The following is a 17294-nucleotide window of genomic DNA, read 5'->3' on the forward strand; positions in this document are numbered from 1 at the left end:
ACTAACGTCCTTGCTGGGCTGTACCCCGCAGGCCTACAAAGCCCTGCATCTGCATAGCGTCAAGACCGAAGAAAGAGCCCAGAGTCAGCAACAGAGACACCAATGAACAAGGGAGCTTACACTTCTGAAGCAAGGTCCTGGAGTGACAGCCACCCATGTTCGGGCAGATGGCAAGCAGGACATAGCGGCAGTCTTCGCTTCCGGAAGTGAAGTGGAGATTACCAGTTATAGGGGAATTGACCTCAGGTGAGCTCATTAGCTACCATGGAAACCAGTAGAGGGGCATGCCTCTCACGGCCCCTTTGATAAGAACAATCACCAGCTGGGGCCTGGGGCAAGTGCATAGGAAGGTCAGTCTTGGGTTTAGGGTTTAGGTGAAACAGGCACTGGTGGGGCTGGGGATGGACAGAGAGCAAGAGAACAGCCATCTTGAGTGGCCTGACCATACAGTCCTATTTTATGTTTCCCCTAAGATTAGGAACAAAGTAAAGATGCCTGCTTTCACTATTCAACATTTTACTGAAGATCTTCATCTTTGCAAGAAAGAAAGAGAAAGAAATAAAACGCAGGAAGATCAGAAAATAAGTATAAAACTGTTCCCATTTTCATATGATATGCTCATTTAAATGGAAAATCTCAGAGCATCTATAAAAATACTAGTAGAACAAATAGTTGAATTTAACAGGTCTTAGGATACCAAGGTTAACAATAAAAAATCAGTTTGTTCGCAGCAAACAGCTGGAAAATAAATTTAAAGAATAATTCATATATATATGTTTTAGGACTTAATCTAACAAAAATATTCAAAAACTCAAGACCTTTACATTGAAAACTATAAAATATTGCTGAGAGAAATTAAACAAGAAATTCAAAAATACACAGTATATTGTTTGAGAATTAACTCAATAAAGCTCTTTTCAAAACTCAACAAATTGTACACTTTATATATGCACAGTTCGTTATCTATAAAAATACCTCCACAAAGATAAAAAGATAAAGTGACTGATGGATAGATTGATCAATAGACTGGCAGACAGTAAATATTAAGTTTTTTTTAAAAAGGGACCTGATTTCAAATTAATTTTGCTAAACATTGCTAGAATTCAGATATTGTGCATCTATACCATGTGTATACACCAAACTTGGCATTAGGACTTTTGAATAAAAAGGAGGAAGATTTCAAAAGATTAATTATAAACATCTAATAGTACAAACATTGGTTAATGAAACTCTATGCTGCACTAGGTAAGCTTTGTTTTGTTTTGTTTTAAATCAGGCAATATTTGATACTGTTCAAAATGGTGGTGTATTTCTAGTCCTGATGCAGGTCACAGTACCTGGTGTCTAAATAGTGAGTTACTATGCTGACAAACAAAATGCTATTTGGAACTTCTCATCTCTCACCAAAGAAAAGAGGAGGTTTACTGGTCAGTTACAAACCACGTAACTTTTTATAGTCTAAAATACAATCGTGATACTTGAAGTTATGGCTGACCCTATGCTTAAAAGTATTACAACTTTCCTTAATTCATTTTTAATTCTATAACTGTCATACTGTTCTTAAATTATATCATTCCCTTTTGTCTATTATATATAAAAGTCTAAATTAATAGCTTTAAAATTGTACTTGAAATACCTTTTCAAAAAGATACTATAAAAACTGATACACCTATTTTAATGTTCAGTAGAACAAATGAAATATTGATGTTTTCTTTGTAGAGTTCAAATGTGAACTTGATTGAATCCTTTATCTTTATAAAAATTAGAACTTAAGATATGTTTAACATACATTTGGCCAATCAGTGGAAATTCATGTTGAAAAAATACCGGTTTATTTGCATAACCATGAGGATACTGGAACAATAATAAAACACTATTTTTTTTTTTTTTTTTTGCAGTACGCAGGCCTCTCACTGTTGTGGCCTCTCCCATTGCGGAGCACAGGCTCCGGACGCGCAGGCCCAGCGGCCATGGCTCACGGGCCCAGCCGCTCCATGGCATGTGGGATCTTCCTGGACTGGGGCACGAACCCGTGTCCCCTGCATCGGTAGGCGGACTCTCAACCACTGCACCACCAGGGAAGCCCAATAAAACACTATTTTATATTTTATGTTAAGACATGGTACTATGTTAAAAGAGTTTCAGTAGAATTTAAATACTTATGTACATATACATGTGTGCATTTAGTGGGAGAGTGGGTGGGTGTCTTTCCAGATAAAGTGCATACTCATGATTATCTATCATTAAGACAGGGTCCTAGCTCATTTTACCTTTATCAGCGTTCCCAGCTCTTTAAAACATACCTTACGATGGGAAATTTATTTTTTAAGCATTTGGAAAGATTTGCCACGGTATTAATCTCCCAAATGCCTCAACTTTACTAGACTTGGAAACTCATGGTAGAGTATCTTTGTAATAAAGAGCATCATTATCAAAAGCACATGGTGAAACAATGCAGTTTTCCTTCATGACTTCATTCTGAGTTTGCATCACAACCTCATTGCCGGAGAGCCTGTGTACTGCCACGGGAATCTCTCTCTTTGGTGTGTGGCATCAAGATGAATTGTCAGAGATGGTGTAGTATACTGAATAATGGATAAATGAAAGTCCCCTGACATACGTTTCATAGCCATAAAATATGAATTTTGTGATTGCCTCTGCATTCAAACTCAGGGACTGACTGAGAGAATATTATTTCCAAATGCCAAGCTAACTAAAATTGTGGAGATTTGCAGAAGGTGCTTCTCTTATTAGTGTTTGAAGAAATTATAGAGAGAATGGGTCAGTGCAATTTTCCTCTTGCAGTGACAAAACCTTTTCTTGCTACTGCATTTTAGCTATTCAAATTCAAATCAGGCTTCTCATCACAAATGCTCAGTTTCTGAGAGATACTACAAATAAACAGCAATTCAATCAGGTTGCCTTTTCACTGAGAAGGTCACTGTACTTCATTTCAAATAATATTGTGTTAAATCAACAGGTAGAATCAACTTGCTTTTTGCATTATGACAATTGTTTAACTTATTGGCACGCTATATATGACATATTCATTTTATTTCCCTCTGCTAATGATATAATCTCTTATTGCACTATGGAAAATCCAATGTAAAATGAATATGAAAATTTTGCACATGTTAACCCTCTCTGAATAAACAAAGTTTCAATGAATTCAGAAACATCACAATAGAAGTATTGTATTCAGTAAAAGGAGGTTAAATACTGTAAGAGAAGTTGGATGGGGAGGGATCAGGAATATATGTAGAGAGGAGTTTGATTGCTCCAAGTTACTGTCTTGGTTGAAAATTCCTTTTTAAAAATCTTGTTGTTCTACAGTCATAATGAGATATCCATCAAGCTTTATCTATAAATACTAAGGGGGGGGAAGGTAATGGGAGTAGATAATTCAAGGTTAAAGAAAAATTGACAGAATATCTTTCTAGGGAAAGAAAAAATTTGCTGACTTTCTTTCTGTAAGAATTATTAAGATTAGAAGTTTCCATTGACAGAGGAAAAAGAAAAATGTTCCAATGCACTTTTTCTATCCTTATGACACGCAGGCAGGGTACATACCAGGACACACACTATTGTGTATCTGTCTAGATAAAATTCCCCAATTCAAAATCCAGACAGGGAAAATGTATGTGTGTATATAGGAGGGTGGGTGAGAGAGTTATGAATTAATATATGTTACAAATTGAAATAAACTTCCAAAGAACAATTTTCCAAGAAAGAAAATAATTTAAAATAAGTCATTTATTTTCTTTAAGAGAAGAAAAATCACAGCTACTCACCTAACCTCTCAATGGAATAATATCGCTGTTTACTGTCCACACGTACTGTCTCGGCATAAGGGCTCCCAACGCCATAACCGATGATGTAACCTCGCACCACAATATTTGGGTTCAAGGGAGGAGTCCAACTCATGATGATGCAGTTGGTCTGGGGCCTCACATGAAGAGAGCTTGGCTGGTCAGGGACTTGAGACTCTAGAATTCAAAAGGAGGACAACACCATGTTTCATAACAGAACACAGAGCATGGTAAAAGGTCCCATTTAAACAAGACTTAATATCATGTTCCACAGACCCTCAAATGACGCACCACTTATTGCCCGAGTTCCTCCTTGTATTAGTTTATGATATGATTTCTATGTTTGATTTGACTTTCTCAGGATTTCTTAAACGCAAGAGGATACTGAATTCCCTCCAGAGGCACTGTAGCATCATACATCTTTTCTTCTAACAGACTTTTCTCCTTGGGATTGTTTCTTTCTCATATATTTCTTCTTAGGTATCATTAATAAGGGGCAAAATCAACACAGATATAAGAATAATAGAAAGGGAAATGCAATATCAAAAACTGTCTTGCCCAAGGATTATTTACTCTGATTTAACTAGAGAAGAAAATGAATGTAGCAGTCCTTTCTTAAGAAATTGTCAGGATAAAAAATTTAGGGCCATGATTTGCTCAGCATGAATGGGATGGTACTTGACCCATGGTTTATTGCATATGCGAAAAGTGTATTTATTATTAAAGGAAAGGAGAGAGTGGCCCGGATTAAAGCCACACAGACTTTGGAGTGTGAAAATTGGCTTTAATACCAGGCTCTGTCATTTACTGGTTGTGTGTCCTCATCAAATTATTTATCTTCTCTGAGTTTACCTATTAATTAAACTGGCATTCCAAATACTGATTGACACAAAGCTTGAGCTCTGGAAGTAATCAAGAGAAGCATTCAAATTTTTACTGGATTCTCACTAGATGTGAAACTTTAAAACCTTATTTATCCTCCCTAAGCCTCAGTTTCCTCATGTGCAGAATGAGGATAAGGATAGTAATGGTCTCATTTCGTGGTGAGGAGATTTATTAAAATTATGCACCAAAACACTCCAATTATGAGTAGCACCAACTGGCAGCAGCTACCAGAAAGAAAATGCACTCGCTACCCTGATATAATTTTTTTTAAAGAGACTGCGTTGAAAATTAATAAATTGGCCTTCTGATTTTTACATCACCATTCTTCCCTATGATCCTATCCCTAAAGAAATGAGGTATTTTCTGGACACTGATCATAATTCTGTTAATAAATATTAGTAGAGTGCCTACTAGGTTTGAGGTATAAGGCTAGGTACCCATGACAATCACGTTACAGGAGAGAGTAAATACGGCAGACCTAAAACCTGTACTCTTGTTGTTTATAGTTTAATGGAAAAGACAGAAAAGTAAAAAGGCAGTTACAATATACTATGATATATATATATTTTTGTTTGTTTGTTTGTTTGTTTGTTTGCGGTATGCAGGCCTCTCACTGTTGTGGCCTCTCCTGTTGCGCAGCACTGGCTCCGGACACACAGGCTCAGCGGCCATGGCTCACGGGCCCAGCCGCTCCGCGGCATGTGGGATCGTCCCGGACGGGGGCACGAACTCGTGTGCCCTGCATCGGCAGGCGGACTCTCAACCACTGCGCCACCAGGGAAGCCCTATGATGTATATTTTGATAGGTTTCATACAGGCACATGTAGCCTATTCTTTGAAAATCAAAGAAGTATTCTAGGAAGAAATTTAAGAAAGAATATACCCATGTAAACTTTAATAGTCCGTTACGTGCTTTGCACAGTTCTTGGCAATTGATAAGTACTCAAAAATATTAGTGATTTAAACTGTATTCAAACTATTTGTGTTCATTATCTCTTTAATACTGAAAATCTCTGAAGGTAATACATGTCAAATTATGTAGGAGAGTTTGATGGCTAAAGGTAATATTAAATTTTATTTTTCTCCTTGATGTAATGGCAAAAGATGATGTAATCTTCACCACCTTTATCCATCTTCAACACGCACACTTCTAGCTTAAGTGGTATATGGAAGCATGTTTTTTATTGAAGCTTTTAAACTAGGTACCATACTAACAGCTTTTCAAAAGATGCTACGTTCTAAAGGTGCTACGTCAACAACATTTTCTAAAGATGCTCTTTTTTTGTCCTTGAAGATACCCATTTGTGAACAAAAGGGACAAGCTATTGCTTGCCCTGAAGATGCCGGAGATATAATATGCAAAGGTGTAAAAAAATCATCTCAAAATGTATATATAAATCTTAACAACAGAACACAATGTTTGTAAAGCACTTCCTAGTATAAACCCAATGTAAAAGTAATAAAAAGATGAAAGGGATGGATTAATACTTTTCAACCCTATTGCCATGGAGGCTCTCCAGTGTCCTTGAAATGTAATGGGCTCTCCAATGAATTCTATCTGGCATATTTGATGTTTTTGAAATAATTATTGAAATAGGATAATCTGCCTAATCTTATTTTTAGAAAAGGAACTAAATATGATTCAGATTTTCTGCATTTATGACTTTTTCAAAATAATATGAAAGCCTAATGATTTGAATGACAATATTCAACATCTTTTAGAATAAAAAGAAAAAAAAATTCAGAATAACTATTTCTCCATTTTTCTGCAAACCACAGAATATCCCCCTGCAAGTTAGTTAAATTAATAACCATAAAATTACATCTATAAGAGCTTTAAGGATACCATGGTAATGAATGCACGAACTGATTCTTGAAGAAGAGGGGCTGTCGGTACACAAGACTCATCTTTATTCTTCACTACATAAAAGGAGTTTCAATCCTAGATGCAAACCTCTAACTACTTTTTAACATGATAAAAAAATAAGGGTGTTGATACATAAGAGTATATGCTGCCTCCCACCTAAACATTTAATGGGTTCTTACAACCCAGTTAAGATAATTGGGCCAGGGACTTCTGTGGTGGTGTAGTGGTTAAGAATCCACCTGCTAATGCGGGCGACGTGGGTTCTAGCCCTGATCCGGGAAGATCCCACATGCTGCGGAGCAACTAAGCCCATGTGCCACAACAACTGAGCCTGTGCTCTAGAGCCTGTGCACCACAACTCCTGAGTCTGCACTCTAGAGCCTGCAAGCCACAACTACTGAGCCTGCATGACACAACTACTGAAGCTTGTGTGCCTAGAGCCCTTGCTCCACAACAAGAGAAGCCTGTGCACTGCAATGAAAAGTAGCCCCTGCTCGCTGCAACTAGAGAAAGCCTGCGCCCAGCAATGAAGACCCAACGCAGACAAAAATAAATTAAAAAAAAAAAAAAAGATCATTGGGCCAGACGGAATGGTGCCTGTCAAGTATCAGACTTAAGTCATTCAAAATATATGGCCTCATCATAAAGATAACTGTGTTAAATAGCCCATTTGTACCCACCTACTCACTTCTTAATATAAAGACAGAAACGACAATTTTCCTTTTATGCTACCTGCGTGAGTTTTGTCTAATGCAGCTGACCTTACAGATTATGAAAGTGGTTACTACTGGAATGAACTATAAAACATTTAGAAAATCCGCTATGCAAGGTAAATGATGTAAGTACCCTTTGTTTGAAGGCCAAAACAAATTTGCTATTTAGAAGTACATGACAGATTTTATAAGTACCTCTAGGATAATGACTGCATATATAAAGCATAGAGAAGTAGTAAGGTAATTATTGAAATAACTTGAAAACAAAGAACATATCTTGCCTGAAATATCCAAATTAACAAGGCCGCAAATTTCTACCAGAGTCAAGATAACTAGGTTAACTGCCATTCCTGATTAGATTATGGAATTATGAATTCTGTCTTAGTTTGTTTCTAAAGAATATTTATTATTCTCTGAGTGATGATACGGAGTTTCACTAATGAGTAATATTCACATATAGCACACTGGGAAAGTTAGCAGACTAATCTCAGCGACATTTCAACAATTACTGTGCATCTCCTATGCATCAGTCATAGTTCTAGGTACTGGGAATAGAGTTTTGAGGGAGATAAGACCAAAAAAATTAAGAATAAACAAACAAGGAAATCATGAGATCTTGGTAAGCTAGGATATAGGATATAACTGAATCACATACGTGACACATCAAGGAAGGTATCCCTGGAAGAGTCTAAGGTGAATGATCAGAGAGCCAGTCAAGTAGCCCTCAGGGTGGAAAGCTTTATAGACAGAAGGAATAACTACAGCAAAACCTCTAGAGCAAGAAGGAACTTAGTACTTGAAGAAACCAAAGAAGGTCACTGTGCTTGACCATAGACGGAAAATGAAGAGGATAAAAAGGGAGTCACCCAGTGGGAGTGTAAAATGGTGCAGCTGCTATGGAAAATAATATGGTGGTTCCTCAAAAAATTAAAAATAGAATTACCAGGGCTTCCCTGGTGGCACAGTGGTTGAGAGTCCGCCTGCCGATGCAGGGGATGCGGGTTCGTGCCCCGGTCCTGGAAGATCCCACATGCCGCAGAGCGGCTGGGTGCGTGAGCCATGGCCGCTAAGCCTGCGCATCCGGAGCCTGTGCTCCGCAACGGGAGAGGCCACAACAGTGAGAGGCCCACGTATCGCAAAAAAAAAAAAAAAAAAAGAATTACCATATGATCTAGCAATTCCACTTGTGGGTATATGCTTGAAACAATTGAAAGCAGGTATTCAAACAGATATTTATATACCTGTGTTCATAGCAGCATTCAGGATACTCAAAAGGTAGCATTCAAGATACTCAAAAGATAGAAGCAACTCAAGTGTCCATCCTGATAAACAAACTGTGTCCTATACATATAATGGAATAATTTTCATCTTTCAAAAGGAAGGAAATTCTGACATGCTACAAGAACCTTTAGGACATTATGCAAGTGAAATAAGTTAGTCACAGTAGGACAAAATTATATGATTCCATACATATGAGATATTTAAAGCAGTCAAGTTAATAAAGACAAAGTAGAATGATGACTGCTGGCAGCTGGGAGGAGGGAAGAGGGTGGAGTAAGGAGTTACCATTTAATGGGTATAGCGTTTCAGTTTTGCAAAATTAAAAGAGTTTTGGAGAAGGGTAGTAGTGATGGTTACTAAACAGTGTGACTATACTTAATGCTACTGGATCGTACACTTAAAAATGGTTAAAATGGTAAATTTTGCGTAATGTGTAGTTTAAAACAATTCTTTAAAAAGTTAAAAAAATTTGGAGACCATAAAAACATGTTTGCACTTGTCTGCGTGGCCACTGTGGAGACACAGTGTACGTATTTGGGACTTCTGAGAGGTAGAGTCAACAGAGCTGTGTCACTGGCATGGTAAAGAGGAGGATCGATGATAACTCACAGACCTTTGGCTTTTGGGCAACTGGTGGATGATGTACTGAGCTGAGGAAAAACAGACACATTTTTTGGTCGTGGTCAATCTGAGATGCCTGTTAATCCCATATATAGATATTAGGGAACTAGGAAGGGATAGAGGTTTTGGAGAAAGACCATGGACAGGTTTATCGATATGGAAGCCACCAGCATATAGAAGGTATTTAAAATAAATTTGTATGGATACACAGTGTGAGCATGTGTGAAAACAAATAAAATACAAATAAGATGCTATCAAGCAAATAAGATCACCCAAAACTCCCTAAAGTCTTCCATTATCACATTGGAAGACCAGGTTCTTTACTTTTTTTTCTTTTGCGGTACGTGGGCCTCTCACTGCTGTGGCCTCTCCCGTTGCGGAGCACAGGCTCCAGATGCACAGGCTCAGCGGCCGTGGCTCACGGGCCCAGCCGCTCCACGGCATGTGGGATCTTCCCGGACAGGGGCATGAACCCGCGTCCCCTGCATCGGCAGGCGGACTCTCAACCACTGCGCCACCAGGGAAGCTCTGTCCTCATTTCTTACCACTTCCCCCCTTGCTCACCTCATCCCAGCCATCCACAGTGGACACTTACTTTTCCTCAAACATGACAGGCATGCTCTGGCCTCAGGGTATTTGCACTTGCTGTAGCCTCTGCCTGGGAAGCTCTGCCTCAGAGATACCTTCCTCCCTGACCTTCTTCAGGTTCAGTTATTTAATTTCCAATTTCAGACTTCTCTGGCTACCATATTTCAAATTGCAATCTTTCCCTAATCTCTAATCTCTTACTACTCTCCTAATAATCTCCTCTCATGTTTTTCCCCATAGGATTTATGGTCACTTATTGTGCTACCTATTTCATGTGATTATTTCATTATTCTTTGTCTCATCTCTCTCCATAAATTCTCTATAACTCCAGTAATTAGAATAGTTCCTGGCACAAAGCGCTCAAGAATACAGGAACAAAGTCTATATTTCCTATAAGGTTCAATACATTATGCATGACTCATTAACTATAAAATTACCACAATTTTATATAACTCTCTCCATAACATTTTTAAGAAAAAAAATGGAATAATATTTTTTAACTTTGATGCTGAAACGAGATGAAAATATAGTTATTAATGTCATTTTCTCCTAGTCACCAGCAAGATTGGTCTCCTCTGGCTCCTGCTAACGAAAATGACTGCGGCTGTGTACCGTCTGCTGTGGATACGGCACTGCCAAGTAGTGTCAGGCAGTTGGTACTTTTGACAAATACATGTTTATTCTCTATTTAGTATGCTGCATTTTATGGTTCCTTTTGTTAGAGTTTTGCTCCAGTCCTTAACAGCTTATATTTCTTTACAGGGAATTACAGAAGGCAATTGACATACCCACACTCTGTCTTTCTAGACAGGTCTGGTACATACTATTGTGTTCATTTCTACTGGCAGGGCCTGTTCTCAGCAAAGGACATCATCTTCCTTAAGCCACTACACCTCTGTAAACTTTGAATGTTGTTTGTTTATTGCAGGGGACAATCACTTCTATTCATCATTTAATTCGACTGTGTTATTCTATTTTATTTTTTGCAGTTCTACTACCATTTTCTCAGACTTAACTTTTTAATATAGTTTTAAAATTTACACGCAGCAAATTCACTCAGTGGTACTCAGTTCATGTATCCAGCATTCCCGCCATGGTACAGGAAAGTACCACCCCCACCTCAAAATTTCCTCATGCTGCTTCCCTTTGCAATCATTCCCTCCCCCAATCTCAGGAAGCCTGCTGGCCTGGATGACTGGTGGATGCCGGTACTGTCCCAATGTGAATAACACATTGAGTTATAACAGAAATGATGCCTTGCAGATCAGCTCACAACCTCCAATTGTTTAAAAGGATGTGTTTTTGAGCTCTCCATCTTTGTTATACTTGAAAATACCAAAAGAAAAAAACAACAAAATCTTTAAAACCACCCATGGCCAATCTGTCTTGGAATTATATAAGTGATAACTTCACCCTCTTTTGCTTCAATTCCATCATTAGAATCACTGTCAACTAGTTTGATGTAAGAGAAGGAAAACTTTATGTTCTACCAAAAGTACTGGCGATAGTCTCAACACTATTTATTGAATAATCTGCTGATGGAAATATCAACTTTATTACTTTATTTATTTCCCAAATGATAGCAAATGTTTCTGCTCTCTATGTTCTGTTACACTGATCTACATACTTGTCTATTTCTATGCCAGACAGTACTATATTGGTTTTAAATCAGGTTTTATACTAAAAATGTTTGTTCTACTTTTTCAAAATGTTTTCGAATTCTTTTATATTTATTCTTCCATATAAAGTTTACTCTGATTGGAATAATATTAAATTAACCATTAATTTGGGAAGAACTAACAGTTATGTAATGGCAAGGTTTGCATCAAAGAATATACATACCTTTCTATTTACTCATGTTTTATTTTTTATATTTTAATAAAATGCTATTGTTTTCTTCATATACATCTGTTTACATCTTGTTAAATTTAGTCTTAGATTTACTTTAGGTTGCTGTATGAGTGCATTTCTTTTCTTTTTAATATTTAAACTAATTATTGATAGTGTAATAAAAAGCTACTTTTGTGTATGTATGTTTGTGTGTGTGTGTGTGTGTGTGTGTGTGTGTATATATATATCAAAACCTACTACATTACATTTTCTTATTGGTTCTAATAGGTTTTCAGTGTAGTTTCTTAAAATTTCCAAATATGCAGTCACACCATTTATAAAAATCAATTCTTTCCCTAATAAAATGTTACGGCTTTTTAAGCTTTTTTGTTTTTGTTTTTACCAAAACCTCTACATTCTGTTGAATAACACAAATAGTAGAAATAGGAAGCTTCCTTAGGTGGTTTGGATCTTAAAGCCGAAGGAGTTAGTATTTTACCATGTAGCATAATGCTTACATTTTTACAATAATTTTTTTTTTTTTTTTTTGCGGAACGTGGGCCTCTCACTGTTGTGGCCTCTCCCGTTGCGGAGCACAGGCTCCGGACGCGCAGGCTCAGCGGCCATGGCTCATGGGCCCAGATGCTCCGTGGCATGTGGGATCTTCCCAGACCGGGGCACAAACCCGCGTCCCCTGAATCGGCAGGCGGACTCTCAACCACTGCGCCACCAGGGAAGCCCCAATAATGCTTTTTACAATAATATTTTGAAAGTTTCTTTATATTCCTACGTTAACATGAGTTTTTAAAAGATTGGTAATAACCATCTAAATTTACAAAACGCCCTCCTGCATCTATTGATAAAATTATATGACAACACCCCTTTAAATTATTCCTTAATTAGATGGTGGCTTTTAAGATGTGCTGAATGTATGTCCTGCTTTTGTATCAGAAGGGAACACATCTAATCTCTTAATGCAGACAAGGCTTTATGATCATGAACAAGAAAAAGCTTCATAAGACAATGATATTAGTATTTCATATTGCTGTCAAGGTTTGAGATCTAATTTATCAAAACAAACAATATCAATAAGCATTTGTTGAGTGTTTGATATATATCAGACATGCTGAGTATTTTACTACCATTATCATAGTTAATTTTCACAAAAATGTGTTGGTATTGTTGTTACTCTACTTGTAGATGAGAAAACTCAGGGAAGTTTAGCTCCTTGCCCAAGATTGTATAGCGAGTGGAGCAGGATTCAAACCTAGTTACTAAGACTTCAGAGTTCACAATTTTATCCATTACATTACACTTAGAAAAAGTCAATCAAGTCATAGGGAATCAAACATTTCATGAGAGCATTAAAAAGTTTGCTACAGGGCTTCTCTGGTGGCGCAGTGGTTGAGAGTCCGCCTGCCGATGCAGGGGACACGGGTTCGTGCCCCGGTCCGGGAAGAGCCCACATGCCGCGGAGCAGCTGGGCCCGAGAGCCATGGCCGCTGAGCCTGCGCGTCCGGAGCCTGTGCTCCGCAACGGGAGAGGCCACAACAGTTAGAGGCCTGTGTACCGCCAAAAAAAAAAAAAAAAAGTTTGCTACAGCCAAGGAAAGGATTTGGAATTTCCTTGAACATTTATTGAAGTCTAAATAATCTGTACCATGCTTTGTATAGTGGAGCTCTGAGATTTTGAACAACCACTCGCTGAAGAACTAAAGCAGATTTTAAATTCCTTTCAAAAACCAGTTTTGGTTTTGCTGGCAACATTTCTTATATGTAAGGTGAATTCCACTTGAATGAGAATAAGGGGCTGTATTCTTCAACTTCATGATGACTTGGCTGCTGTACCACTGGCCAAACCTTATCCCATGAGCCTATTTGTCAATCAGCAATGCAAAATATCCTGGATTTCCTATCAAAAGCCCATGTGAAAGAAATCCTTTTTCACAACATGCCACCTACATTCCACTGTGCATAAAATCTCATACTAACATCTTTGTATCTCCAGATGATCACATTTGCAAGATCAATGGTATAAACCCCCCCACTCTTTACCCTCAAATTGGTACATCTACTTAGATGCATTTTAAAAGCATGTTTTTATAAAAAGAAATAGTCAAATGAAAATAAGTTCTGTATTTGTTAAAATTTAAAAATCAATTTTATAAAACTGTACCTAATATTTTTAATCTAAAGGGTTTACAAGTAAACCATGTTGCCTAGATTTTAGGTGTTAAAAGTTACATTCGAGAGGTAACATAATTTCTTTTGGACCAAAGAATTATTTAGAAGTATATTTTATATTTGCAAATATATATTGGGTATTATATTATTATTAACTATTAGTTTAATTACATGGTGATCAATGAATGTGTTTAGTATGATCCAAGAACTTTAAATCCATTTCTTTATAGGCAAACACTAAATGTTCTTTGGATGCTTAGGGAAAAAAAATATGATTTTCTAATTGTGTGAATATTTCATTTATGTCCAAGTAAATCTTCTATATTCCTTCCTTTTTCCTTTTTTTTTTTAACTGGTTATGATGGGAGTAGGGCAGTTCTTTTTTTAAAATTTTTTTATACAGCAGGTTCTTATTAGTCATCAATTTTATGCACATCAGTGTATACATGTGAATCCCAATCACCCAAATCCTCAACCACCATTCCCACCCCCCCACGGCTTTTTGCCCTTGGTGTCCATATGTTTCTTCTCTACATCTGTGTCTCAACTTCTGCCCTGCAAACCAGTTCATCTGTACCATTTTTTTAGGTTCCACATACATGCTTTAATACATGATATTTGTTTTTCTCTTTCTTACTTCACTCTGTATGACAGTCTCTAGATCCATCCACGTCTCAACAAATGACCCAATTTCATTCCTTTTTATGGCTGAGTAATATTTCATTGTATATATGTGCCACATCTTCTTTATCCATTTGTGTGTTGATGGGAATTTAGGTTGCTTCCATGACCTGGTTATTGTAAATAGTGCTGCAATGAACATTGGGGTGCATGTGTCTTTTTTTTTTTTTTTTGGCGGTATGCGGGCCTCTCACTATTGTGGCCTCTCCCATTGCGGAGCACAGGCTCTGGAGGTGCTCCGGATGCGCAGGCTCAGTGGTCATGGCTCACGGGCCCAGCTGCTCTGCGGCATGTGGGATCTTCCCGGATCGGGGCACGAACCCGTGTCCCCTGCATCGGCAAGCAGACCCTCAACCACTGCGCCACCAGGGAAGCCTGCGTGTGTCTTTTTGAATTATGGTTTTCTCTGGGTATATGTCCAATAGTGAGATTGTTGGACCACATGGTAATTCTATTTTTAGTTTTTTAAGGAACCTCCATACTGTTCTCCATAGTGGGTGTATCAATTTACATTCCCCCCAATAAAAATAATATTATTTTTCCCTTTTCTTGTCCTACTTTCTATTTCAAGTTTACTGCTCATTTATTCATACCTTTTGGCCTCAAATGATGTTAACATGAAACCAAAAGAAAACACAAACTGGTTTATCTTATTTTAAACAAATTTTATTTTGGTATAATTATACTTAATCTTTGTCAATGATTGAAATGACACAAACAAAAAATTTTTTTTTTCTTCTGGCAGTTGTATTAGTTTCCTATTGCTACTATACTTGGTGTATTAACTTACCAGAAGCTTAGTGGCTTAAAACAGCATAAATTTATTATGTTACATTTCTGGAGGTCAGAACTCCAATATCTGTTTCAGTGAGCTAAAATCAAGGTATCAGCAGGGCCTAATAACTCCTTCTTGAGGCTCTAAGGGACCATGTGTTTTCTTGCTTTTTCCGAACTTCCTTGGCTCATGCCCCACGTCACTCCAACCTGATTCTGCTGTCACACCTCCTGTCATTCTGAGCTTCCTACCACCTTCTTCCAAGAACACTTTTGAATACATTGGGTCCACCCAGAAAATCCAGGATAATCGCCTATCTCACAAACCTTAATTTAATCACATCTGCAAAGTCTCTCACTCACAGACCCCAGGGATTAGGATGTGGACATTTTGGGGGGCCATTATTCAGCCTACCACAACTCTTCCATGTATTATTTTCTCCTTCCTTCCTTCCTTCTTTCTCTCCTTCTTCCTTTCTTTTTTCTATTCTTCAATTTATTTCAGCGAGTCAAAAACTTATTTTTCTCATTTCTCCTTCTTCTGCCTAGAGATTTCCCACTTGTCAGAGTCTATTTTTTGAATGAATATGACATTTTTAATATGCAATGTTTCTTCTTTCTGGGTGGAGTCATCATCTTAGATTTTACCATTATTCTTAAAATAAACTTTAATGTGTTCCTTCTCAAAGCCATATGCCCAGGGAGTATCACATATCATGCAGATTCCAAAAGGCAGAAGTTTTTTCATGGTTCACTTCTCAAATGAAATGAATTTGCAGTAATTCCACTTTACCATTACCGAACAGGCTAATAGGGTTAATTATCTATTTCCTGGGGTCAGGAAATTAGAACCTCTTCTTAGATTCACAGTTTTTGCTTACATCACTCTTGTATTTTCAGGAGTCTCTGCATTGCTGATTTTTGCTAGCCAAGCTCCTCCATTTTAGGGTAGAGGTTTAATTTTAAATTATATCATTATTGATTTGTATAACAATTTCTACCTGTTCACTTTAATTTTTTTTTTTTAAAGCAGCACAAATGGATGTCCAACCTCAATTTCCTGGAGGATGCCGTGCCGAACTTCCTCATAAATTCCTTCATATCTTTATGCAAGACATTTACATAAGAACTTTGGGGAATTCTAATGATTTTGTTTTTTTAAGCTGAAATTTTGAGGCACAAAATAAATATTTTAAAACTTCCCAGCTGTTAGTAATAGCAAACATGCTTTCAGGGAACCCTGAACAAACAGTGAGGTTTGGCTCTGTAATTACTTTAACAAAACATCCTAATTAAAAGGGTAATCCATAAGGAACTGGAGTATTTCTCCAAGTTACTGTAGATCTTCACACTGCTTAAATCAAACAGAGAAGGCAAGAGAAGCTACAGAAGTCACGGAAGGAGAGGGAATTACTTTCATTGCTTTCAGCTATCTGTACAAACCGCTGCTTCTGTTTAGCTGACTTGCAAGGCTCAAAGTTACCACCCTAATGAGTAGATCACACCTTCTGAGTTCACAAGGTGACTTAAAGGCAAAGGGAGAAAGTTATGCAACACTATGCACCTAGAAGGGCCAACACTGGGTTTCCCAGCCAATGTAGATTTCTCTGGCTACAGCAAAGAATGCCTCCCATTTCAAGTGGTTTTCAAAAGGATTGCTTCCTCCTTATCCGAAAACTTAAAGGAAATCAAAGCCATTCTATATGGAAATCTGACTTCGGAATGCTTAGCTATGAGAGCTCTGGTAGAAGTCATCTAAGTCTCATTTTATAATTTAAACATTTACTTGAATAAGTTAAAATGAGATGAATATTTAAAGAAAACTTCCATAGCTTAAATATATGTATATATTTATCCTATAGATTCTGTATTATTTCTATATTTCCATATAGAAAGAGAGCAAGCCATCAGGCTGAGTATTCTCTTGGCGCTACTAGTGACCACTTCTGAGCTTGTCCGTTCATCCGAATATTAATTCGTATCAAGGGTTATACTTTCTACTATTTGAATGATGTAGTCAAAAGAAAAAAAAAACAGGAGGAAGGAAGAGGAATTGAAATCA

The 17294-nt window shown here is 37.4% G+C and overlaps 1 protein-coding gene across 1 annotated transcript in view; it reads right to left on the reverse strand.

The window, feature by feature from the left end:
* Positions 1 to 17294, reverse strand: part of DCC (DCC netrin 1 receptor) — a 764559-nt gene that overhangs the window by 190694 nt on the left and 556571 nt on the right. The window contains exon 15 of the mRNA XM_060121767.1: positions 3792 to 3986. Within this exon, the coding sequence (XP_059977750.1) occupies positions 3792 to 3986 (195 nt within the window). The remainder of the gene's footprint in view (positions 1 to 3791; positions 3987 to 17294) is intronic.

Source organism: Lagenorhynchus albirostris, chromosome 14, assembly GCF_949774975.1.
Source record: "Lagenorhynchus albirostris chromosome 14, mLagAlb1.1, whole genome shotgun sequence".
NCBI lineage: Eukaryota > Metazoa > Chordata > Mammalia > Artiodactyla > Delphinidae > Lagenorhynchus > Lagenorhynchus albirostris.